Raw genomic sequence first — 25,570 nt, forward strand, 5'->3', positions numbered from 1 at the left:
ATGCGGGACTCGATCCCAGGACCCCGAGATCATGACCTGAGCTGAAGGCAGCGGCTTAACCCACTGAGCCACCCAGGTGCCCTGTGCCTCAGTTTTCTCATCGGAATATAATGGTGAGAGCTGCCTGGGCTTGGTGTGAGGATTAAATGGGCTGGCAAAGTAAAGCATCTGAAACAGTGCCTAGCACATAGTCTGCACTCGCCACGAGCTGCTGTTGTTACTGTTTTTGCTCTTGTGATTACCAAGACAACACAGCTTAGTCGGAATCCTGCACGAAGGCGGACTAGGAGACAATGCTCTCAGATCTCAGTTTGCTGGGTTTGAACATCTGCTCACAAGTGATCCACGCTCATGAAACAATTCACAGATGTAAGAGAGATTTAAACATTTATAAGAGAACACCATGCACAATGGATGCTAATAATTTCAAAACCATCAATGAAGAAAATATTCCTTTAAAACAAAACAAGTAAAACACAGGATTTATGGGGGAGGGGAGGGAAGGCAGGAAGATCCAGAAAACAACAGGACCATTTTAGCAGAAGAAATCCCACGCCCCCTGATACCACATGGCCCTGGCTATGGACAGGTCCAGTGTGTGGCAATGTCATCTGGGACTGCTCAGTTCACCTCTCCAGCCTTGGTCTCCTCATCTCTAAAATGGGGATGTCCAGCTGTGTTGTGAGCTGTGCCATGCCATGGAGATGTGAGGCCCTGTTGTCATTACAGTATGTGTTTGCCAACTGTGAGTGCCTGTGCCCAAGTGGGACAGACTTGGGATCAGGGCCCCTGTCCACAGAAGGGCAGGACAGTGTGTGGGCTGCGCGCTGAGAATGGGACAGGAGCTGAGATTATGTTGCTCCCCCCGAGCTCTTGGGAGGGGCTCACCGTCTGTGTCAGCGTCCTCTGAACTGCACTGAGCATCCTGGGGTCACGGGAAGTGTTCCAGCCTGTGTCAAGGTCAAAATGACTCAGCACGTGAAGTTTAACCCACTGTTGCTTTAGAGAGAAACTTCAGGTCCACCAAAGGCCAAAAATAACAAACACCCACCAAGTGGCCAATGGGTCCATTTTAGAGCCTCTGTGAGTGCTGAGCTGCCCAGACACTGTGGTCCCCGTGGCCCTTGCCTTCCTGTTGGTTTCTGTGGTTCCATGTGACTGAAGGCACATTTTTTTTTTTTTAACCTGCCTAAAGTTTTGATTTGGAACTTGCTCACCTGCCTCTCAACTGCAATGAAAAATATGGCAGAAATAGAAATCTTGCAGCTTTTCCTTCTTCCTATTCCTTGCTCTCTCTCTTCCATGGGGGAAAGAATTATTTGCATGATGATGAAGGATTTTCAGAAAATCATGAGACTGGAGGAGCTCATTCAGCTGTGGGGTTCACAGATGTGTGCCTTTCCAGGTGGCGCTCTGAGTCTGCCTGTCCTTTGTCTCGGTCACATCCTGTGGCTGGGGCGGGCACAGTGGGGCTTGGGAGGGGACCAGCTGGACTTTAGGTCTTCTGGATCCAGGTTTTTCTTCTCCTTCCTTTTTAGCCTTAACTATACTGTCCTGAGGCTATATCTAACTCTGGCATTCACAGGGCCATCCTGGACCCTTCCTAGAGACTGGTGAGGGGCTAGTCTGGAAGGTTTCAAGCCTGGCTACACAACAGAACCTGGGACAACTTAAAAAAAAAAAAAATCCCAGCACCTTTGGCGATTCTGATTTTCTGGGGAGTGTGCCCTGAGCACTAGTATTTTAAAAAAAGATCTTTTCTGGACGATGCAGCTAGGTTGGAGGACCACATGTGTAGTCTATCTTTAAGACGATTGAAAGATCTTCCTCCCCCACCTTTAAAATAATACTTATTTTTCTTGTCAGTATCAACTTAGTTACCCAGTAATTTAAGCCAGGAGCTGAGCAACCACATCACCTGGTCAAGAGGTTGCAAAGCTGAAAAGAGGCATGTCAGGTGGGGCATGCCCATTCATTCATTCTTTCATGCATGCATTCCTTTTCTCATCATTCATGTTTCCATTCAACCAACATTTATTAAGCATCTACTATGTACCTGCCAGGCCCTATGCTAGGCTTTGGGGTAGAGCCCTGAGCAAGACAGGCAAGGGCCCAATTTCATGGAGCTCACATTCTAGTGGAGGAAAACAAAAACAGAGGAGAGAGTGAGGGATAAATAATGTGCTGGAAAAGCAGGATGAGGGGAGACAGAATGTTGGGGGCCACGTGTGGCTTGTTAATTAACTAACGTGTCAATACTCCCCAAATCTATCTATAAATTCAATGCAACTCTTATGAAAATCTTAGTAGTCTCTTTTGCAAACATGGAAAAACTGATCCTATAATTCTAATGGAATCAAGGGACCCTGAATAGCCAAAACAGTTTTGAAAGAGAATAATGAAGTCGCAGGACTTACGCTTCCCAATTTCAAAGCTTACCATAAGTGACAATAATCAAGACAGTGTGGTATTGGCGTAAGGACAGACATGTAGATAGATAGAATAAAACTGAGAACCCAGAAATAACCCATACATCCATGGTGAATTGATTTTGTATAGGGGTTAGAAGACTATTCAATGGGGGAAAGAATATTCTTTTCAACAAATTGTCTTTGGACAACTAGGTATCTTCATGCAAAAGAAAAAATTTGTACCGTTACCTCACACAGTACGAAAAGGTAAGTCAAAACATAGAATGAAAAACAACAACAACAACACCTTGACAGAATGCCTTAATGTAAAACAAATACTATAAAACTCTTAGAAAAAAAGTGAATGTAATAAATCTTCATGACCCCAGATCAGGCAATGGTTTCTGAGTTACAGTATCTAAAGTACAAACAACCAAAGAAGAAATAAATAAACTGAATGTCATCAAAATTTTAAAATGTTTTGCATGTCACAGGACAGCACTGAGAAAGTGAAATGATACCCCACAGAACGGGAGAAAATATTCCCAAATCATATACCTGATAAGGATCTAGTAATATCCAGAATACATAAAGAACTCCTACAAATCAACAACGAGAAGACAAATCATCAAAAATGGGCAAAGGACTTGAAGAGTTATTTCTCCAAAGGAGACATGCAAATGACCAACATGCACATGAAAAGATGCTCACCATGATTAGTTATTTGATAATAATTCTCTTCAAAACCCCAATGAGATATCCCTTCATACCCAACAGGATAGTTATACCCAAAGGGCAGATGAATACAATTTTTGGCAATAATGTGGAGAAAATGAAACCCTCATACACTGCTGGGAATGTAAAATAGTGCAGCCACTGTGTTCCTAAAAATGTTAAGCAGCACTTTATATGACCCAGCAATTCTACTGTGTATGTGTGTGTGTATGTGTGTATCCAAGAGAACTGAAAGCATATGTTTACGCAAAAATCTGTATATGGGGGCACCTGGGTGGCTCAGTTGGTTAAGCAACTGCCTTCAGCTCAGGTCATGATCCTGGAGTCCTGGGATCAAGTCCCACATAGGGCTCCCAGCTCCGCGGGGAGTCTGCTTCTCCCTCTGACCTTCTCCCCTCTCATGCTCTCTCTCTCTCAAATAAATAAATAAAAGTTTAAAAATAAAAACCTGTATATGAATGCTCAGAAATATTTCTAATAGCCAAAATGGGGGAAGAACTCAAATATCCATTAACTGATGAATGGACAAGTAAATGTGGTATATCCATATAAGGGAACGTTATTCAGCCATAAAAGGAGTGAGCATGGATTCGTGTTACACATGGAGAAACCTAAACAACTTTATGCCAAGTGAAAGGAGCCAGACCCCAAAGGATGCGTGTTGTAACATCCCACTGATGGGACGTGTCCAGACCAGGCAAATCCATGAAATGTAAAGCAGATTCCTGGTTGCCAGGGGCTGGAGGGAATGGGAACTCTGGGGTGATGGGCCAAAGGAGAGGGGTTTATTCTGGGGATGATGAAATAGTTCTGGAATTAGATAGTGGGGATGTCCGCCCAGTCTTCTGAATGTATGAAAAGTCCCCGTGGAATACATTTTAAAATCGAATTTTATGGCATCTGAATTACATCTCAGAATAAACCATCAAAAATGATTCTCTCGGGGCACCTGGGTGGCTCAGTGGTTGAGCCTCTGCCTTCAGCTCAGGTCATGATCTCAGGGTCCTGGGATCGAGTCCCGCATCGGGCTTTCCCGTCATCGGGTAGCCTGCTTCCTCCTCTCTCTCTCTCTCTGCTTGCCTCTCTGCCTGCTTGTGATCTCTCTCGGTCAAATAAATAAAATCTTTAAAAAAAAAATGATTCTCTCTGCTGTGTGGAGAATGGCTTGCAAGTAACAACGAGTGCGAACAGAGAGCCCGCTTAGAAACTCGGGATAAGAAGAATAAACAACTCCGTGCCTTCCACGATAAGGGTTCTTCCACATAATCCCATCTCTTGGGCGGCTTTGCCTCATAGCGCCCCCTTCTGGGAGGCCAGATACTGAGCATGATGGTGTTTTGGAATTTGGTGGTAGCAGTGGAGGTGGACAGAATGCTGGGTTAGGAAAGGGTTTGGTCCTAGAGTCTGCAGGATTAGTATAATACCTTTCAGAGAATATCCCACTGACGTCCTAATATGGTTGCTCTAAGGCTGAGTTCATTCAATTATTTAATTACTTTTATTTATTGGGTACTATGTGCCGGGCGCTTTTCCAGGTGCTGAGGATCTGGCAGTGAATAAAAGACAATGTTTCCTCCCGCCACGTCCTTGTGGAGCTCACATTCTAGGATGGGGCAGTATTTGTGACAGCGATAGGAAGTTGGATGGAATGTGCTAGACTCATGCATATAGAACGTGCTACCGTCACTGTACTATCTATAGAGAACCCTGTACATCAGCAGGTCCTCCTGCTGGTCCTCCCTCCCATGGGCACATAGCAGGACTGCTTTGCCCTGCCCCACTGAACTCAGGCATTTGCTGTTAACATGTTCTTCCCACTAAAACATGAGTGGAAATGACATGGAATTTTCCCCACTAAAAAGAGGGAAGGTCTCTGTGGGCGCCATAGCCGATGTTTCTGCCGACATGGATGTGTGGGGTTGGGAAAAAAATCATCAAAATCTAAAGGCTCCTTTTGCTCAAGACCTGGGATGGTTTTACCAAGACACACAGTGGTCAGAAGACAACAGTATCCAGAGAATTTTCTAGCCATTCTGCTCCAGGTACTTGAGAATTTCTAGTAAACGGATCATCCCCCCTGGAGAGCAGCGCCTGGTCCAGGAAAAAACCGGAGAATTTCTAGCCTCAGGGCTGTGCTTCCTGAAGGCAAAAGGGAAGCCAACAAAGAAGACGAAAAGAAATTAATCTCTCACATATCTAAGATGCCTTCTGATGATACAAGATGTTCCAGAAATGTGGTGGCAGCCGGCAGAGCCTGTCTGTCCACACATGGGGCCCACAATGCTGACTGCAGCCGTGGCCGAGCTGGGACCCGTGCCAGAAGGCGAGTATCTGTGGACATCCTTAAATGTCTCTCTCGCATATTATTCCAATTAAATCTTTCCCGGCATTCTCATTTTAATAACTTAATATGGAATTTACACCTTGCCTGCTCTCCCAAAGGGCCTGAGGCAGCACACAATAAAAGCCCAAACACAACAGGACAGTTAAAAATAAAGACACACGATCAGAAAGTGAGATAATTCTCCAGGAACCGCGATAAGATGGTTATTGCCGCCGGAGTGTTGAATCTGGCTCCTACTTTCTGGCAGCGAAGGTTAAAAAGAAAACGGAGCAGCTTATTCACTTACAAACTGCCTGATCGAAGGAAGGAAGTAGATACAAGTTCACGGGGAGAGCACAGCCCATTTCCTGGCGGTATATTCCATGAGGATCTAGGCTGTGGATCTTCAACTCAGGGGCACTAAGTTACAAACTGAACAACAGTTCTTTAGAAAAGATGCTGAATCATTCTTCAATTGGCAGCTTTAGCCCATAAGTGGGCCCAGGATAAAAGGTGAGGGTGTAGTATTAAATTAAATTGCAACTCGGCGAAGACATTTCTCGGAGAAGCCGGCTTAATGGGCCCAGACAGATGGGTTGAATTCGGACATATGGAGGCATGGGGAGAGAGTTCCAGGTGGAGGAAACAATTTATTCAATAAATATTTACCGAGTACTTACTCTGAGCCAGGCCCTGCCAGTGAGTGGGTGCTGGGGACACACAGATGGCCTTGCCCTCCGAGGAGGTCACAGACCTGGGGGGCCAAGGTGCACAGACAGTCAGTTACCAGTGTTGTGACTGGAATGAGAGGGCAAAGAGGGGAAGGGGCCTAGGCAGACACACCCAAGGCGGTCCACGTGTTCCAAAGGGTCCTGGAGAAGATGCTTTCGAGCTGCCTCTTGAAGGTCAAATAGGAAACTTTTGCATGAAGATGGCATTTTGGGGCGGTCAGGAGCATGTTCTGGGTAGAGAGGACAGTACGTACAAAGGTGTGGGGGAACAGAGAGCGTGAGGGGGTGGAGGAAGGCTGATCATTTAGGGTAGCTGAGCTCAAGGAGTGAGGAGGGGGTCACAGACAGGGAGGCAAGTGCAGTCAGAACCTCCTGGCCCGCTAAGGAGTGTGGGCTTTGTCCTCTAGCTGATGGGAGGACTTGAACGGGAAGAATGACTTCGCCAGAAGCTCAGAGGCTCTAGCTGTCTCCGGGGAATAGTCAGGCCAACTGGGGCAGACCTCAGCTAGCAGACTCTGCCAGAGGTCCTTGTGGGGTGTCCCACTCCCCTGCCTGGAGTTGGTCCGCATTTGGCTGGGGCCCCAGCCTAGCCATCCAGGACCCCATGGATGACTAGGGATGATAAAAACCTGTCCCACTGTCCAGGGCTGACCCTGATGACACATCACTTGGAATGTGACCTTTTGCATCGAAGCTCTGGACCACCAGGCCACCTGTGAGCAGCCGACAGAGCAGAGTGGACCCCGATTCTTAGCACTACCCTCACCCTGGCCGTTCTGGTATCTCTTTATTTTAAAATGAATAGAGTGAGATGGAACTTGGACAAGCTTTATAAGGATACCAGATGTTTTCAGAAAGTATGTGCTCTGTGATTGGATTTTTTTTTTTTTTTCAGAGCAACTGTGGAGGGAGGTAGAAGATAAGAGTTAAAATTATTTAAAACTCTATGTATTTGCCTCTTCCAATATCCGTTGCCATAGAAACATACTGGAATAAGCCACCAGTTTTAAAGCCAAGTATAGTCTATGACTTTGAAAGCCCTGGTTTGCTTCTGCAAAAAGGATGGTAAAAGCATGGAACGTGGAGGGAAGTTTGAAATACCCCTCTGTTCCAGACTGCCCTTACCTTGATTACTGCCCAAAAGGCCAGAAAGCCACAGAACCCAGGTGCTGGGAATTCTCGAAGGCAGCTGCTTGCAGCCTGGGGAGATAGCCTTTCACCATTTCCATAAATAAACGCTACACACACGGCTCCCATGGGTGACCGGACTGCACGTGATTTTGTTTCTTGTTACAACCTGCCTGGGAGCAGATGGGGGACGTCTTTAGGGAGGGCAGGTGCTCTCAGTGGCTGCCCTGAGGCTCTGTGGGGTGTTCAACGCTCAGTGACCTCTAGTGCTGTCCGCCATTTTCTCTTCCCTTCAAAATCATTTCAGAGTGGTCAAGCGGAAGGGTAAGAGGTGGCCTGGTGTAGAAGGTAGGTTTGGGGAAAAAACAAACAACCTTTCCACTAGATGTACAGACTATCTTCACACCATTAGTATATCCTGCTTTTACTTTAGGGGTAAATTATCTCAAATTATTTTCCTTAAAAGAAAAAAATCCCCTATGGGTGTGTGTGTATGAATACACATAGGGTCAATTCTTGGTTTTCATCTTACTTGATCTAAAAGCAGCCTTCAAGGGGCGCCTGGGTGGTTCAGTGGGTTAAAGCCTCTGCCTTCGGCTCAGGTCATGATCCCAGAGTCCTGGGATCGAGCCCCATATCTGGCTCTCTGCTCAGTAGGAAGCCTGCTTCCCCCTCTCTCTCTGCCTGCCTCTCTGCCTGCCTGTGATCTCTGTCAAATAAATAAATAAAATCTTTAAAAAAAAAAATAAAAGCAGCCTTCAAAACTTCCTCTTGAAATACTTTCTTCACTTGGTGTCCTAGACACCAGACTCATCTGGTTTTCTTCCTATCTTGGTGGCTTCTCCTTCTAGGTCCTTTGCTGTTTCTCTCCTACCTTCCTGATGTCCAAACCCTGGAGCAATTGAGGGTCTGTCCTTGGTCCCCTTCTCTTTTCCATCTATATGCCCCACCCCCATCCCAGCATGTCTCAGTGCTCTCATCCAGGTTTTCAATGCCATTCATATGTTGACCACATCCAAGTTCCCATCTCAGGCTTACACATCTCCCTGAACTCCAGACCCATGTATATTACACCTACTCACCATCACCACTAGTAAAGTAGTATTCAAAAACGAATCTTTCCCCTTTTTCTTAAGAATACACATCATAGTTAAAAAACCCCTTTTCGCATACTTGGCAGATTTACCCACACCTGCTCTATCTGAAATGCAGAAACGGCCAATCTTCCCATCAGATGCTGTAAGGCAGAGGAAGGGAGGGCTGAGATGCAATGTGGGAGCACTAAGCCTGGGGCCAAGTCGCGGGGGTGAGGGGGGAACCTGTCATTCCTCGCCTTGGTCTGCGGCATTTGTCTCAGGGAGCTCTCCCTCCTTCAAATGCCCCCTGCGCATAGGCAGCTCTCCCTCCTGGCTACTCCCTTCCTTCCTGACCACTACCTCGAAATTCCCTCCCCAGGCTTCTGTCCCATCAGGGCTTTGTGGTGCTCAGGCTCGAGTCAGGACATCTTCACTTCTTACTGCACCCACTCCCTGGGTGACTACTCTCACTCCCACGGCTCCCATCCTCGATGTGTTAATTGCCCTCCACCCCCATCTCAGTCTACTGGACAAATTACTCCTTTATGCCCCATGACTCCATGTTGCATCTTTTGAGCCCCTCTGCCCAGAAGTGAGACCGTCGCATTCCCTCCCGAACCCGCTCCTTACTCTGCACCTTGCCTCAGTGAACAGGTCTGCCATCCACCACCCATAGATCTGGGCATTGCCCTTGCTGGTTCCCTGTCCCACCCTTTAGAGTCAATCAATCATCAAGGCTTGTCATATCTGCTTCCTTAATCTCTCTCAAAGCCACCCACTTCTCCCTGTTCCCACTGCAACTGCCCTGCGTTAGGTCACCATCAGCTCCTGCCTGGATTATAGCAAAAACCATCTCTGAGCCATCTCTGGGCCTCCAGCCTCGCCCCTCCATCTGTTCTCACCCTGCAGCCAGGGCAAACCTGATCATGTCACTTCCCTGATTGAATGTCTTTAATTTTGAAGTTTAAACTCCTCTGTTTAGCACATAATGTCCCTAACGATCAGGCTCTGACCACATCTTCATTTGTCTTTCCTGTCACCTCCCCAAAGGCACTCTTGGCTTTGGCCAGCAGAACTATTTCAAAGTATCTCTCTCACACACACATACACATACACATGTACACTCTCTTTAAGAAAAAAAAAAAATACTAACATCATTAAAATAGTGAGAAACTAGGTGCTTTCCCTCTAGGAATAAGGTTGGAACGTCTGTCTCCTCACCATTCCTATCCAACGTTGTACTTGGAACCCTAGTTAATACAAATATTAGACAAAAAAGAAATAAAAAGTATGCAGATGGGAAGGAAGAAATAAAATTGTTTGTTTGCCATTGACATGATTGTTTAGGTAGAAAGTTCTAAAGAGTCAACAAATTATCTCCTCCTGGAGCTAATAAACAATTATGCAGCAAGGTTGTAGGATATAGGCTAGTATACAAAAGTCACCTGCTTTCCAATATGCCAGATACGAGCAACTGGAATTTGGAATGAAAGATAGAACACCATTTGCATTTTTACTAAAAGCAAAGTAAAATACTTAGGTATAAATCTAGCAAAATATGTATAAGATCTATGAGAGGAAATCTATAAAACTCTGATAAAAGAAATCAGAGAAGACCTAAACAAATGGGGAGATGTTCCATATTCATGGATAGGAAGATTCAATATTGTTAAGATATCCATCCTGTTCAAATTGGTCTACAGGTTCAACACAATCCCAAACAAAATCCCAGCAAGGCACTTTGTGGATATTAACAACCTGATCCTAAAGTTTATGTGGAGAGGCAAAAGAGCCAGAATAGCCAATACAATATTGAAGAAGAATAAAGTTGGAAAGCGATTTGACTTCCAGACTTACTATAAACCTATAGTAATCAGAACAATGTGGTATCGGCAAAAGAACAGACAAATAGATGAATGGAATAGAATAGAGAGTCCAGAAATAGACCCATACAAATACAGTCAACTGATCTATGACAAAGACACAAAGGCAATGAAGAAAGAATAGTATTTTTTGATAAATGGTGCTAGAAAAACAAGACATTCTCATGCATAAAAATGAATCTAGAAAATGACCTTGTATCTTTTTACTAAAGTTAACTCAAAATGGACCACAGACCTGAATGTAAAATGCAAAGCTATAAAACTTCGGAAAGATAACAGGAGAAAATCTAAGTGACCTTGAGCTTGGCAATAAGTATTTATTTATTTATTTTTTTTTTTTAAAGATTTTATTTATTTATTTGACAGAGAGAGATCACAAGTAGACAGAGAGGCAGGCAGAGAGAGAGAGAGGGAAGCAGGTTCCCTGCTGAGCAGAGAGCCCGATGCGGGACTCGATCCCAGGACCCTGAGATCATGACCTGAGCCGAAGGCAGCGGCTTAACCCACTGAGCCACCCAGGCGCCCGGCAATAAGTATTTAGATGCAATACTGAAAATACGCTCAATGGAAGAAAAAAATATAGGTTGGACTTAATTAAACAATTTGTGTTTTGCAAAACACCCTGTTAAAAGAATGAAAAAACGGGGCACCTGGGTGGCTCAGTGGGTTAAGCCACTGCCTTCGGCTCAGGTCATGATCTCAGGGTCCCGGGATCGAGTCCCACATCGGGCTCTCTGCTCGGCGGGGAGCCTGCTTCCCTCTCTCTCTCTCTCTCTCTCTGCCTGCCTCTCTGCCTACTTGTGATCTCTCTCTGTCAAATAAATAAATAAAATCTTTAAAAAAAATGTGTTTAAAAAAATGTGTTTAAAAAAAAAGAATGAAAAAAACAAGATACAGACTGAGAGCAAAGATTCACAAAACATATCTGATAAAAGACGGGCATCTAAAATATACAAAAAACTTTTAAAACTCAACAATAAGAAGACAATCTCATTAAAAAGCAAGTAAAAGACCTAAACAGACACTTCGCTAAAGAAGATATGCAGGTGGCAAATAAGCACATGAAAAGATGTGCCACATAACACATCATTAAGGAAATGTGAATAAAAATAAAAATGTGATATCACTTCATACCTACAGAACAGCTAAAATCTGAAACACTGACAACACCAAATGTCGAGGAGGATGTAGAGAAACAGAAATTCTTATCCATTGCTGATGGGAATGCAAAAACGGTCCAGCCATTTTGCAAGACAGTTTGGCAGTTTCTTACAAAGCTACGCACAGATTTCACATGTGAACCAGCAATCATGCTCTTAGGTATTTACCCAAATGACCTGAAAACTTATATCCACACAAAACCTTACACAAAAATGCTTATAGCAGCTTTATTCATGATTGCCCAAACTTGGAGGCAACCAAGATGTCCTCTGATGGGCAAATAAGTTGTGGTACATCCACACAAAGGAATATGATTCAGTGATAAAGCAATGAGTGATCATGCCACGAAAAGACATGGAGGAACCTTAAGTTTGTGTTGCCAAGTTGAAGACACCCGTCTGAAAGGGCTACCTACCATATGATTCCAACTACATGATATTCTGGAAAAGGCAAAACTATGGTGACAACAGAAAGATCAGTGGTTGCTAGGGGCTGGCAGACTACTAAGGGCATTTAGGACAGTGAAACCCTTCTGTACGACCTGTAATGGCAGATGCATGACTTTTGCATTTGGCAAAACCTATGGAACGTTTAACACAAAGAGTGAACCCCACCTAACCATAAATCACAGATTTTAGTAAATAATAATGAATCAATGTTGGTTCAGCAAATGTAACAAATACACTCCACAGAACGAGAGGCTAATAATAGAAGAAACTGTGGGGTGTGGGGTGGGGTATATATGGGAACTCTTTGTGCTTTCTGTTAATTTTTCCTGTCAACCAAAAACTGCTCTAAGCAACAAAGCCTATTAAGTACACATTTAAAAAATGATACATATCGTACATTGAGAATAGTGTCTGGCATGTAACAAGTGCCCTATAGATACTGTTCGCATAGAAATGAATAAGACGCGGAGCTGGGATGTCTCCAGTAGGACCACAGAACCAGGTTTTCATTCTCTGGACACCCGCACGTACTCTCGCTGGGAGAATCTCCTCCGAGGGTCCTCCCCATTATTTGCCAACTCTTCATCCTGTTTACTTCTAACTGCTAACAGAATCGACGTGATCTGAAGTGCTCCTGCTTGGTCATTTGTGTGTTTACTAGCTGCCCCCAACTAGCCGGCGGGCGCCATGAGCTCAGTGGCCATGGCTCCCGTGCTTACTTCTGTCTCGCCAGGGGAAGATGTGGGCAGGGGTGCTGGCTGGGCAGTGTGTGTGTGTGTGGGGGGGGGGGGGTGTCTCTGGGACGTGGCTTTGTCCCGGAGAAGCTGGCAGTCCAGTGAGGGCCAGGGCAGGGAGGCCCACAGCAGAACTGAACAACAGCACGCTAAGTGTCCCGACAGAGGAGTGTCGGGAAGCCAGGCCCAGGAGTGGGGAGGAGCAGGAGCTTAAATCTGGTGGAGCCAGAGAACTCAGAGACACATCTCTGGAGAGATAACCCAGGGCCCTAGAACTGAAGTTCATCTGCTTGTCAGAGAACATTCTGGAAGGGGGAACAGCATGGGCAAAAGCCTGAAATCATGACACAGAGCAAGGGCTATGACTCGAATCCTAAGATGTTCAGAGCGTCCAGAGTGTCCAGAGCAAGGGAAGGTGTCCAAGGTCGATGGGGGGTTGGGCGGTGGGGACAGACCACAAAGGTCTTTGGTCACTTCACCCCCGAGCAGAGAATTTCTCTCTCACTGGGGGTCCTGGAAAAAACAGCCCCTTGAAGGACCGTTTAGGACAGCCCACCTCCTGGCACACTGTTCGGCCTGGCACGCTGCGTCTGACAGAGGTGGGTCGGAGAGAAATCAACCCGATGCCTGGTGCTATTTGGTGGGAGAACGGCAATAAACCGACAGGGCTGCGGGTCGACAAATCAAAAGGTTCTGCTGCCATGGCAACAGAATGACAAGGCAACCCTAAAAATAAGAGGAGGAAAAGAGGAGCAGGCCAGAAAAGGTTCACAGAGACATCTCAGCAGATACCTGGAGGGAAACCGAGCTGGAGGGTCTGGGCTGAGAGCCAGGGAGTTGGCCCTCCTCCAGGCTCCACCTTGGAAAGTCTGGATGTCCCTGAGCAGGAAGGCCCCCTCCCCAGACTCAGTCTCCTCCTCTATGTATGCAGTGAGGCATTTCCGTGGCCCCTCTCCCTGCTCCTCCATTTGAGACCCCTTGCCCTGGAAGGTCGCGCACAGCGTAGGTTTCTCCGCACAAGCCACAGAGAGCCTCGGTACTTACTTCAGAAAGGATGGGAAGAAAGGTATGGACGGTCAGCAGCAGCGAACTATCACTTACTCTAATCCGAATTCACAAGGTTGATCTTCTTTAAAGGGTCTGGGGGACCGGCTTCCCAGGGGTCCCCTTCCCGAGTCTCCTGACTCAGGCTGACGCCAGCCCTGCAGCCCCTCCATGCCACAGCCAGAGCGTGGGGGAACCCCGGATGGTACTTGGCCTCCACCTTAACCTTGAGTGGAGGACAGGTCCAGCCTCTGTCCATCTGCCCAGCTCCGGGTCTTCTGGCCGGCTCTGCCTAACTCGCTTTCTCATCCCTGATATCCTGGGTCCTCAGTCTGGCCGCTGCTCCAGCCCGAACCCTCGCCTGCACAAAGGGAAAGCACTTCCCTGCCTTGCCCACTGAACAGATCTGTGCCCGCAGCCAGGGTCGGCAAGAGCCCCTAAGAACCTCAGAGCCCCGTGTGTGTGCTGAAGGGTGGGGAGGGTAGCGTAGCGTGTGAGAGGATAGTTAGTGGTGTTGCCGCTAACCTGCTAGGTAGCCTTGGGTAACTTTGATAATCTCTTAGGGCCTCTGTCTCCTCGTCACTAAAATGGGGCTAAGGGTAGCATGCAGGCCACAGTTACTGGGAGGCTTCAGTGAGTTCATGCACAGAGCTGGCTATCACTGTCACCGTGGTTGCCATCATTGCCATCAGGGCTTGTGATCAGCAACCCCCCAGTTCTCCCGAGCCCAGAAGCCCAGTCAGCCACGGTGGTTCTTCCTCCTGTTGACATGCTGTCTGGATTTCCAACTCCTGGCAGTATATGGAAACCCCCTGGGGCGGAGTGGGGGGCAGGATGGCTCCTTTGCAAACTGTATACCATGAGTGGTAACCAGGCATCCCCTCCCCTCTGGAAGCAGCCCCAGGGCCTCCTGCCCCCTCAGCCCACGGTTACAGCTCGCGTCTGGGCCTCCCTCCTCGCCAGTACTGGTCGTGCCTGTCGGAAGTTCTGCTTCCTCCCAAAGTGAGGCGGAAGGCATGAGACAGAGACCTCGGCACTAACGGAGTCTTGTACGTCTGCGTGGGCAGGGAATAGCATTCTCTGCCCGGGCTCTGGCTTCCTGACTTCTCACTATGCTGAGTAAACCCTCTATCTGTTCCCCTGCAAACGAAGCTGGGCGTCTTATTTGCTAGAAAACCATCTTGTCTGGAAGGGTAAAAACCTGTCTCCAGGGCATAAAACGACCATTTCCACATTAGTTTAAGAATCCACACTACAGTCCATAAGAAGATTTCTCTAATAATGCAGAGTCTGATTCTCTCGGTAGAATTTGCTACGCCGTAAGATCAGGACACACGGCACAGGTCATCCAAGCCCGGCCGTATCCTACAAAGGCAAGGTTAATTGTCCTAAGAGCAAGGCAAGAAAACCACAACTTCCAAAGGGTCTTGAACTTCCCTACTCTGGAGCATCCTGGGAAGACCAGTGTGAGTAGAGGGCACAGCTGAACACAAGACTGTTAAAACATATAATTTCAGGTACTTTTATGTAAGGGACTTTATTTTAACAGAACTCCTCACTTTGAAAATCTCATAGTAACCAGAAGGAGCTATCAGAATGTTTACTCCCAAGTACCATTCCTTAGGGAACTTGCTTTAAAGAGGTTGAAACGCAATGTCATTTCTGGACGGATGGATCCTATTAATAGGGGCTTTGACAACGTGCAGAGAACATACTCATTTAAATAATCCAACATTTCTTATTTCTGCATATATTAATATCACTAGACAATCCTTTCACCTTGTTTCCCCCAGGAATGAAGACTTTCTATCTGGCCTGTCTGGAATGTGTGTCAAATGGAAGGAAACCAGACTAAATGAGGAGTTTCTGATGGGGAATGTGGGTCCACGTGGTGCTGTGAAGACTCCCCTGGAATGACCTTGATTTCTTCTTAAGCAGCGCACCTGGGCCAGTCGGGGCGATGTGCTGCCCGTCCATCCCGGGCTGTCTGGGAGCAGTGTCCCCACAGGCCCCTCTCCTGCTTACCTCCATGCTGTACCTCTCCACCGTCCTCCTCAGGGGATCCACAGCCTGCCAGCAAATCAGGATACACAGGTCGATCAGCAGCATGCCCCCGACAATCACCAGCAGCTTCTGGTCCTTGATGATCTGCAGGGAAGGCAAGGCCAGAAGGCAGCAGATGTGAGAGAGGTTCCCCACCAGCTGAGGGGCGGCTCAGGGGTTTTAGAACGCCCCTGAGACACTCTATCACCCGCAGGATAAATCCAGCCAAACTCCTTTGCTTGGCATTCAAGGCCTTGCATGAGCTGGGCTCGACCACGCCCAAGACACACTTATTTAGGCTTGAGGACTCCTAGTTTCTGGATCTGCTGTGACTGTCAGAGCCCCATCCCCAACTTCTACCCCCAGGCCTTTCTAGGTGCTGGTTCTCTTTGAGACATTCTCTCTTATCTGTTTGGCAAACTCCTAATGATCTTTAAAGGCCCAGATCTATGGTCATTTCCTCCACGAAGTCCCCTCTAACTCCCACAGCAGAATTAAGTACTCCTATAGCATTTTGATCACATACTTAGCTGGAGAAGTCACAGTTACTGCTATTAGGAGAACAGAGAGAAGAATAGCTAATGTTTAGTGAGCATGTACTCTGTGCCTGCCTCTAGGCTGATTAATGGGTTACACATATTATCTCTAATAAAGGCAGATACTATTATTATTCCCACTTAAAAAAAGAGATTTATTTATTTTAGACACACACACACACACAGAATACGAGTGGAGGGGGCAGGAGGAGAAAGAGGATCTCAACTAGACTCCACACTGAGTGTGGGAGCCCAACACGGGGCTTGAACTCACAACCCCGAGATCATGACCTGAGCCAGAACCAAGAGTCAAACGCTCAACTGACTGAGCTACCCAGGCACCCCTAATAATTCCCATTTTATGGATGAAGACACCGAGGCTCATGAGGGACTAAGCAACTTGCTCAGCATCATACAGCTCAGAAGAAGTGAAGTCCAGATTTGAACCAAGCTCCGCCTTTCTCCAAAGTCCACACCCTCAGACACTCAAGGGCTAACCAGATGCTATAGTGACCAGATGCTGTATTTTCTTATTCCATCCTCCTCAGGAAACTGGGGAGCCCCTGACAGAAGGGAAGTTGATTTTACTTTTTTGTGCATCCGCAGTACCTAGCAGGGCCTGGCAAGCAGTAGGCACTTAAAAGTTTGATGGATCTGGGGCGCCTGGGTGGCTCACTGGGTTAAGCCTCTGCCTTTGCTCAGGTCATGATCTCAGGGTCCTGGGATAGAGCCCCACATCAGGCTCTTTGTTTGGCTCTCTCTGCCTGCCTCTCTGCCTACTTGTGATCTCTCTCTCTATGTCAAATAAATAAATAAAAATCTTTTAAAAAAGTTTGATGGATCTAATTGAGGTAGGAAAATTTTAAAAAAGCAATATAATTTCCGTCCCTTTTTGCCGCCGGGGATGTCTTAATTACACGGTGGAACTCCCACCCCACTGTAGGTCTGTTTTGACTGGCCCAGGGACAAATGTTACCAGCTCTGAAGATAACCTGTATTTAATTCATTGCACGGTTATGTGCCCCCTCCCCCAACAGCTAATGTGATGGAAGTCGTTCTGGAAGACCCTATAGAAAAACAAACCAAACTGAGGCAGAAGCTTAAGAAATATCACCAGGTCTGGTTTTTAATGATGAGAGCCATTTTAAAAAGAGAAACAGAAACTCAAGAGGCCTCTGCATTGCCGAATTGTAAAAGAACAGGCAAGTGTCGCTGAATTCCTGCCAAAGAGATCAAATCCACCAAAACTGCTTTAATGTGGGGGCTGGGCACTGGCAAAAGCTGCCTCTTTGAGATTTTCCAGAAGCACCCAGTGAACCACCGATGCTCTGCAGAAATCCTGTTTAACCCTTGCTCTCTGCTAGGCAACCCCCTGCTAGCCTTGAGAAAGCAGGGCAAAAGGAAGACATGCCCGAGGAGCTTAGGATGTGGAGGACAGCCTGCAAGGCGCCTCCTTCCTTAATGCTCACCCAGGGCTGTTTGAGCCCCAGGCACGTGCCCATGCTGTGCCTGACCCCGGAAGGTCCTTCTCCCGACCTCCTGCTGGCACCCGCCTACTCTGACTTCAACACTGAGCCAGAGCAACTGATCCCAGGCATACCCTGCCCAGGGCACGGGCTGCAGCCATGTTCCGGTCAGAGTAGAGGCAGGGACCAACTAGTCTCCCTCCTGTGCCCCGGCGCCTCGGGCAGAGGCCGGCTCTCAGACCTTCCTGGGGAATTTTTGCGGGAATGAGTGAATGAGCCTCAGGAAGAAGCCAGGAGGAAGTGGCATCATTAAGCACAGGAGTGACGGGGAGCCCTCTGCCGCATGGAAGGGTAGAGCTGAGGTGGGGAGCCTCCGATAGGAGGCCAGGTAGGAGCTGACGTAGGTGTCCTGGTGAGCAGGGAGGAGGCTCGATTCAGAGCAGTGACTATTGTGATAGTCAGGAAGATTCCGGGGCTGTAAATATCAGGCAGGTGGAGTTGCTGGCTTCAGCCTCTGAGTCCTCTCTCCCTCACCAAACCTCCCCAACCAGCAAGGGCCAGCACCTTCAGATCCCCTGAGACAAAAGTTCTACGACTCTTCACAGCCTGCCTTCCAGGAGGCAGTAACCTTTAACGTGCTCAACACTGATTATGTCAGTGCACACTGATGCCATTACCCTGAGCTCTCTCTCGGAAGCCAGGAGGTTACCAGTGCTCCATTCTCAGTGGGTGCAAAGGCATACAGTAATAATGATTAAGCTCAGGTTCTAGAATAAGATTTGACTGTGAATCTTAATAGTGAGCTGTATGGCCTTGGGTAAGTTTCCTAACTCCTCTGAGCCGGTTTCCTCATCTACAAAATGGGGGCAATAACCACATAAACTGTCTTAGATTACCAAAGTCTGGCTTACTACAACTGTTCAATGGCTATCAGCTATTATTATTAAATGTCATTTTCCATTGTTGTCTAGAGCAGGGGTCAGCAAACTATGGATTTGGCCCACTGCTTGTTTTTGTAAATAAAGTTTTATTGGAACACAGCCATACCCATTCATTGACATATTTGTCTATGGCTGCTTTCATTCTCCAACTGCAGAGTTTAGTGGTTGCAACAGCAACTCTATGACCTGCAAAGTCCATATTTGGCTATCTGTTTTTTTTTACAGAAAAAGTTGTCTGATTCCTGGTTTACAGAAAAGAGCATTTGTTTATTTCTTCAAGAGACTTTAGATATTTTGACTGATTCAGACTGGTCTTCTGCTAGGACCGACTCACTGCCTAGTTTCAGGGATGCCATTCCAGGGGAGTACTAAGTAAATCGTGCCCCCGGAATTGTGCAGTGCATATCACTCAGACGATTGGTGCTCTCTGGTGAAGTTGCCGAAAGCTCTCTCTTGGCATTTTATTGAAGTTGAGCCTCCATGAAGGTCTGAGATTATGTCCCCAGGGTTCTCTCTGAAAAAGTACCAAGTCATATGGGAACCTGCCTTTTCGTTTTAATTAAAAAAATTTTAAAGTAATCTCTACAACCAACATGGGGTTCAAATTCACTACCCTGAGATCAAGAGTCTCCTGCTCCACTGACTGAGCCAACCAGGCACCCCTGTAGTGAACTTGCTGTGTCCTCCAAAAAAATCTGCAAAAAAAAAAAAAAAAGATCTCATCTCTGCTTTTGTCTCAAGGCCTCAATTTGGTCCTATTAAGAGGCAGAATGAAGACTGTAGTAAGTCTTCCAATTCAAGATTTTATAATTGAGCTTTAGGAAAAAAACCAGTAACATGCCATAAAAACACCAGATTTGGAAGCATGAAGTCACCGTATGTCAGTATGTCCTTTAATAGGTTTCTTTTCCTTTAATGTCTTTAAAAGTGTGGCCATATGGGGTGAAGCTTGTGTATGAGTGTTTGGGAGGGCATGCCATTGTGGGTGGGGGGAGGAGGAAGCACAGTCAAGGGAAGGACAAGAAGGATAAAAAGACTGTGAAAACAGTGTATACTGCATTTCCAAACTTATGTAAATCTAGTAAACATGTCAGTAAAAGAAATGAAAGGACCCATCTTAAAAAAAAAAAGCCTAAACTTAAAAAAAATAATAATAAAACAAGACAACAACAATAAAAACCAACCTTGGCTCTATAAAGGGTTGGAATCATGGAGAATTCAATCCCAGTTTTGACCTGCAGTTGCTGCAACCCTTTTAAGACAATCTGGTTCCTGGACTTGAGCTTTTGCTCCATATAAGGTATAAATTTCTCTTCTACACCTCTAATCTCCTCTTATTTGTTGATAAGGGATGCTTGGCGGTAGCACGGCAAACCTGTTCTGGAATAACTAGAAAGCGAACAAAAAGTTTCTCCCCCTGGAATGGTGTGTTCATCTGGCCTTAGTCCTTTTTTGTACCAGACAAAACTGGTGATCAGATCTTGTACTCCAAGCCTCTGGCAGTTTCTCAGACAAGCCCCTTTCCAGGGCACCTGGCCCACCATCAGCCTGAATTCCGTTGGTCCGGCTGCCCAAGGATGGAACCAGTCCCCTTGCTTTGGCCCCCCAGCAGGTGAGGCCACCCCACAGCCCTGCCCCCCACAGAGCTCTCAGACAACAGCCCTGACATGTTTTGACAATTGTTGCCAGACAATTGGAGTGTTCTTGCTCAGCGATCACATGAGTAATGGAAAATAAGGGCTGGTTCTTTATTACAGATGACAATATGGATGAATCACATATTGACACAAAGGAATCAACACTGTGATTCTTCGAAGCCAGGATGGAGTTGTCATAAATGGCAGAGTAATTCTAACCACAGCCACTGTGCAGGAGGGGCCCCAGAAGTCACTTGGTCCCTTGGGGCCTTCTCAAACTTTGGCTTGCATTGGCATGGCTAGTGGAGCTGGGAAGAGAAGGCAGGACCCTGGGCTTCAACCCAGGAACCTGATTCTTGGGGTTGGGGTGGGGCTTGAGAATCTGTATTTCTCCTCTTCTCTTCTTCCTTCCTTCTTTCTTTAATGATTTTATTTATTTATTTGACAGAGAGAGAGAGCGAGAGAGAGCACGCAAGCACAAGCAGGAGGAGCAGCAGGAAGAGGGAGGAGAAGCTCCCGCTGATCAGGGAGCCCGATTCGGGTCTTGATCTCAGGATCCTGAGATCCTAGCTGAGCCAAAGGCAGATGCTTAGCCAACTGAGCTGCCCAGACGCCCCTCTGCATTTCTTTTTAAGAGTAAGCTCCACGCCCAGCATGGAACCCAACGTGGGGCCCCAACTTACGACTGTGAGATCAAGACCTGAGCTGAGATGAAGAGTAGGAGGCTCAACTGACTGAGGCAGCCATGCAGCCCAAGAATCTGCATTTCTAACAAGCTCCCAGGTGATGCCTATCATGTTGCTGGACCAGCCCACACTCCGAGTAGCCTTGATCTAGACCCGAGGTCTTCCATTGTGGCTGTATATTAATATCACCTGGGAAAGTCATAAAACCTCCTGATGCTCAGTTCTAGGCCTAGAGAGGTGGTTTCAACTGGCTTGGGTTGAAAAACTTCTTGGTGTTTTCAAAAGCTCCCATTTGAATGAAATGTGCAGTCAGGACAGATGGAAGGGAGTTGTCACAAATGCTGCTGAGGTTATGAAGGAGGGCCCTTCAGGTGAGCACAGGCAGTGTGGGTGGCAGAGACAGACTCTTTCCTCCCTCTAAAAGCAGCCTGCATTTTCCCTAAGGTGGTCCAGGTAGGGGGCAGGGAACAGAACAAAGAGGACTGTCCTCCCTCACCCCAACAGCAGCTCCTAAAGCAGCTCTGGCAGGTGGAGGGCTGATGAGTGAGTGGTGCCACTGGAGACCACACAGAACCACAGTCCAGGAGACAATCCCATTTCAATATGGCCCCATCTTACAGATAAGGAAACTGAGGCCCTGACAGAGGATGACGTCTGCTCAAAGACCCACAGCAGGTCCACTGCTCCGGGGGCAGAACAAGAGGGGTGGCTTCTGTAGTGGGATCAGCCTGCCCCCCTCCAGTTTTTGTGGGCAAAGGGTGCATGTGTGTCTCCAGTACACCAGATGTGGGCTGGGGTGGAGGGAGAGCTGTGTGGCCCTGTCCAAGACTTGCCAGAGGGGTGACGTGAGCCCAGGAGTCGGGGAACCAACACGTGGCCTCTCGGAAGAGTAGTGCATCCATGACAAGGACACTGCAAGAGGGAACATCCTGGTCCTGGGGCTTTGAAAAACCCACCAAAGCCCCCTGGGAGAGTCTAAAGGGTCTGCTTAACCAGGTCTAGCAAGCCCCACAGCAGCTCCTTCCAAGCTCCAACTCCAGAGGGTTCAGAGACCTTGGGAAGGGGATGACAGGGAAACCGCTCAGGCTGGCAAAGGAGAGAAGTGGCCCAGCACACCCCCTTTCCCAGGCCAGGCGGCGGGTGAGGCAGGCCTGAGCCGGGAGAGGCTGTGCCTTTGAAGGCAGTTTTGAAGTTCTCAATATTATGATGGACTCCACGTGTTAGCTGCTGACTGGAGGGCCTTCAAAGTCAGGAGACTTGCCTTTTTCTCTAGAAGCAAGGGAAGAACTGTGCCACCAGAAGAGTTAAAACAACAGCGGGGGAGAGTTTCTCTAGGACTACATCCTAAGAGCCAAGCCGAGTCAACATGCTAGTTACATGTAACCACACGGTTGGCGAATGTTCTCCACCCACAGGGAGGCCGAGCTCCTGTCGTCTAAGGGCCTTGGTGAAAAGGGAAGCGTTACATTTGGTCTGTGTCCTGTTTCACAGGCTCCTCACTGCCCACAAGTTGAAGTTCAGATTCCCTACCGTGGCTAGTCTCGCACCCTGTCCCTGTAAACACCATGTCCTGGCTCTGGGAACACCCCCCAAACCCGGGCGCCATGCATGCAGTTCCCTCTTCAGGCCTCTGTCTAGCTAACCCCCCCACTCACCTTCTGGGTCTCAGCATCCAGGTCACTTCCTACATGAAGCCTTCCCTGAGTGCTTGTACCTCCGTTGCCCCTAGACATCCCCAGCCAGCCCTTATTGCCACGTGTTGTAAATGCTTTGTTAGCTGTTTGATATCCCTAGGAGGCTGAAGGTGGTGGGGATGGACATTGTGTGTAGCTTGAATCCCCAGCGAATAGCCCAGTGCTAAGCACACTGTAGGCGCCTAATTATATTTGCTAAGTAAATGCTAAGGAAACGTCGCAAACATCTTGGAATGGGAGCGATTACCTTCTTCTTCATTTTCACGTTTTTGAAGATGGCGTGGACCCTCCATGTCTTTGCAAACATTGCCCCAAAGGCGGTTGTGTAGCCCACGGTGAGAATCCAGGTCCTGACCTAGAGGCCATGAGAAAACAGAGACGTTAACATCTCCTAGGTGGACCTACCTCACCATTTATGAGAACATCAGCAGGGGGTTCTAGGTGATGGGGACAGATGCTCTGTTTTACACAGTGTAGAGTTCTACAGTCATCAAGGGACCTTCAATCACGTCTCAATCTGACAGACATTTAGTTCTGTCAGCCACTCCCTAGACCCAGGGCGCTGGGCATAGGTACCTGCGAACTTCCAATTCTGCCTCCCATGGGCCCACAACCCAGAGGGAGCCAGTCCCAGACAGAGGCACAGAGGCTCCCAGGACCACGGAGGGATCACTAAGCGGCAACAGACCAGCTTCTGGTTTCTCCCCACTCCTTCCCCACCTTCCTTAGAGCCTTCTACGTGATTCTAAGTGAGGAGACACACCTGAGGAGGTGAATATAATCGCCCACTTCCTGTCTCCTCACCCGAGTCCGTAGGTGAGCAGATGGCCCCGGGAACCTCTTCTATGGGACTCCTAACTCCCAGGTTGTGGGTGGCAGGGAAGGGGGGGCACTGAGCCACAGGAGCTGAGACCAAGCAGGAGCCCCAGCCTGCCACGGCCCATCTCCAGGGCTCAGCAAACCCATGACTCTGGCGGAGCTGGGCAGGACTCAGCCAGAGCTGGCCCCGGGGACACCTTGTCAGCAGCCACAGCCAGGCCAGCTCTAAGCCATGGCAGAGGCTGTTCAGTTGGGGAGGAAGGCTTGAGGAGAAGAGCCATGAGCTTCCTGCTCCCACTAGGGGCCTGTCTCCTCAGGCCTTTGGAGAGAAGCAAATGCTGCCCGGGTCCTACCATCCAGCCCCATCTGCCATGGTCGCTGTGTGGTTCCCACTGTACTGTACGGCCCCAGAGTCTGGATACACAGCACCAGGCCAGCCTGGCCCCTGAGCCCACCCTTGGACCTGAGGTTCCTGCTCAGGACTAAGGCCCCATCTGGCTTTCACCTGTTCCCCACGATTAAATGTCTCCTGATCTCCAGCCCTGGGCTGGTGACTGACAAGCTGGACCCCTGCAGGCTGGGATGGCTGCCACCCTCTGTTAGATCACGGGGGCATCCTGGATGCGGATTCCCTGCCGCACTGCCATCAGGGCCAGCCCCCACCCTCTCCAGATTCTACCCTCACCTGCTGGCCTGGACACCCTCCCAAACCGAGGAGACTCGCCTAGCTCCAGCTGCGTGGCGCTGAGTCCTAGGGCCTCCTGCTCACTGGGGTGAGAAAGCCGTGTGGCTGTGAACTTCTGTTCTGGGCTTTGGTCTTTCCTCTGCTCTCCCTCAGCTCTGCTGCGCTAAGTTCACTTGGAAAAATCCCCACCTGTCTCAGCTGAACCCAGCCGGAAGGTGAATGGTGTAGGAAAAAGAGGGAGACACCCACACAGGTGGGGCCTTTCGTGTCCAGAGGAATCGGACATAGCAGGTGTGCCTGACCACAGCAGGCCCTTCCAGCCCAGGGTGCCTCAGCCCGTGTAGGAAGTTTCCAGAAATGCTCCCAGCTGAATTCCTGCATGGAGAACCTTCACTCTGCCCTTCTAGTAGCTTAGTTCTCTAGCCTCCAGTTTGCAGAGACAGCACATGTCCCCTTTCCATTTGATCTGTGGAAGCGGGACCTGGCTGAGAAGGCGGCGGGGCCGGGCCCCTGAGGAAGGACAACAGCATCATCAGTTCTGAGCGACTGCTCAGAAACCCGGACATGCCAGGTCTGATTGCTGACAGTGGGACAGGTGGAGACATCACCTTTTCCTTCCGTTCTTTCTTTTTTTTTAGATTTCAAAAGTGAGGCTAAATCACACAGGCAAGAATGAATCACAGTATTTTGGAGAAGGCATCGGAGGGCCGCATTATTACCCACATTATAATCTAATAACGCGAGGAAAGTGAACAGAACAGGCGCGGCAGGAATAATAATGCCCAGTTATTGGGAATTTAGACCCGAGCTTAATCAGTGACCAGATCACAAATCCCGAGTCCGTCAGAGTTGCATAGGACCTTACAGATCGATCATTCATTCATTCATTCATTCACTCATTCATCTGTTTACTCGATAAGTATTATTAGGCACGAGGCTAAGTATATAAAGATAAAAACAACAAATATAACAACAATAACAAAACAGACTTTTTTGTAGCCACCAGTTGAGTGAGAAAACCACTTTGCAGATGAAGAAGCTCAGAGACTCAGGGTATTTAAGACATTTCTCTGAACCACGGCACATATTCACAGAGCTGCCTGGAAACTGACACCTTGTGCACGGCCCCAGAGCTCCCCCCCCTGCTGCCTCCTCAGATAGAGGCTCCTGCTTCGAAGCTGGTTCATTCACACCCTGGGGTCAGCTGTCAAAGGGACAGGACACACGATGGCGGGGTGGGGGGGCAGCTGACAGCCCGAGAACCCTCTCCTGGGCCATCTCCTCACAGTCTTAGTGCTAACGGGTTGGCAGGACTGGTAAGACAATGGCCTCCAAGAATTTTGACCATATTCTCCTACCAGAAAAAACAACTTGAAACAGGAGCACAA

The 25,570-nt window shown here is 48.0% G+C and overlaps 1 protein-coding gene across 1 annotated transcript in view; it reads right to left on the reverse strand.

The window, feature by feature from the left end:
- The window catches only part of GABBR2 (gamma-aminobutyric acid type B receptor subunit 2), a 336,631-nt gene that overhangs the window by 37,691 nt on the left and 273,370 nt on the right, over positions 1-25,570 (reverse strand). Inside the window, exons 12-13 of the mRNA XM_047700879.1 lie at positions 22,926-23,033; positions 15,701-15,823 (exon numbers count right to left, since the gene is read on the reverse strand). Coding sequence (XP_047556835.1) covers positions 15,701-15,823; positions 22,926-23,033 — 231 coding nt within the window. The remainder of the gene's footprint in view (positions 1-15,700; positions 15,824-22,925; positions 23,034-25,570) is intronic.

This window comes from Lutra lutra, chromosome 13 (genome assembly GCF_902655055.1).
Source record: "Lutra lutra chromosome 13, mLutLut1.2, whole genome shotgun sequence".
In the NCBI taxonomy this organism is placed as follows: domain Eukaryota; kingdom Metazoa; phylum Chordata; class Mammalia; order Carnivora; family Mustelidae; genus Lutra; species Lutra lutra.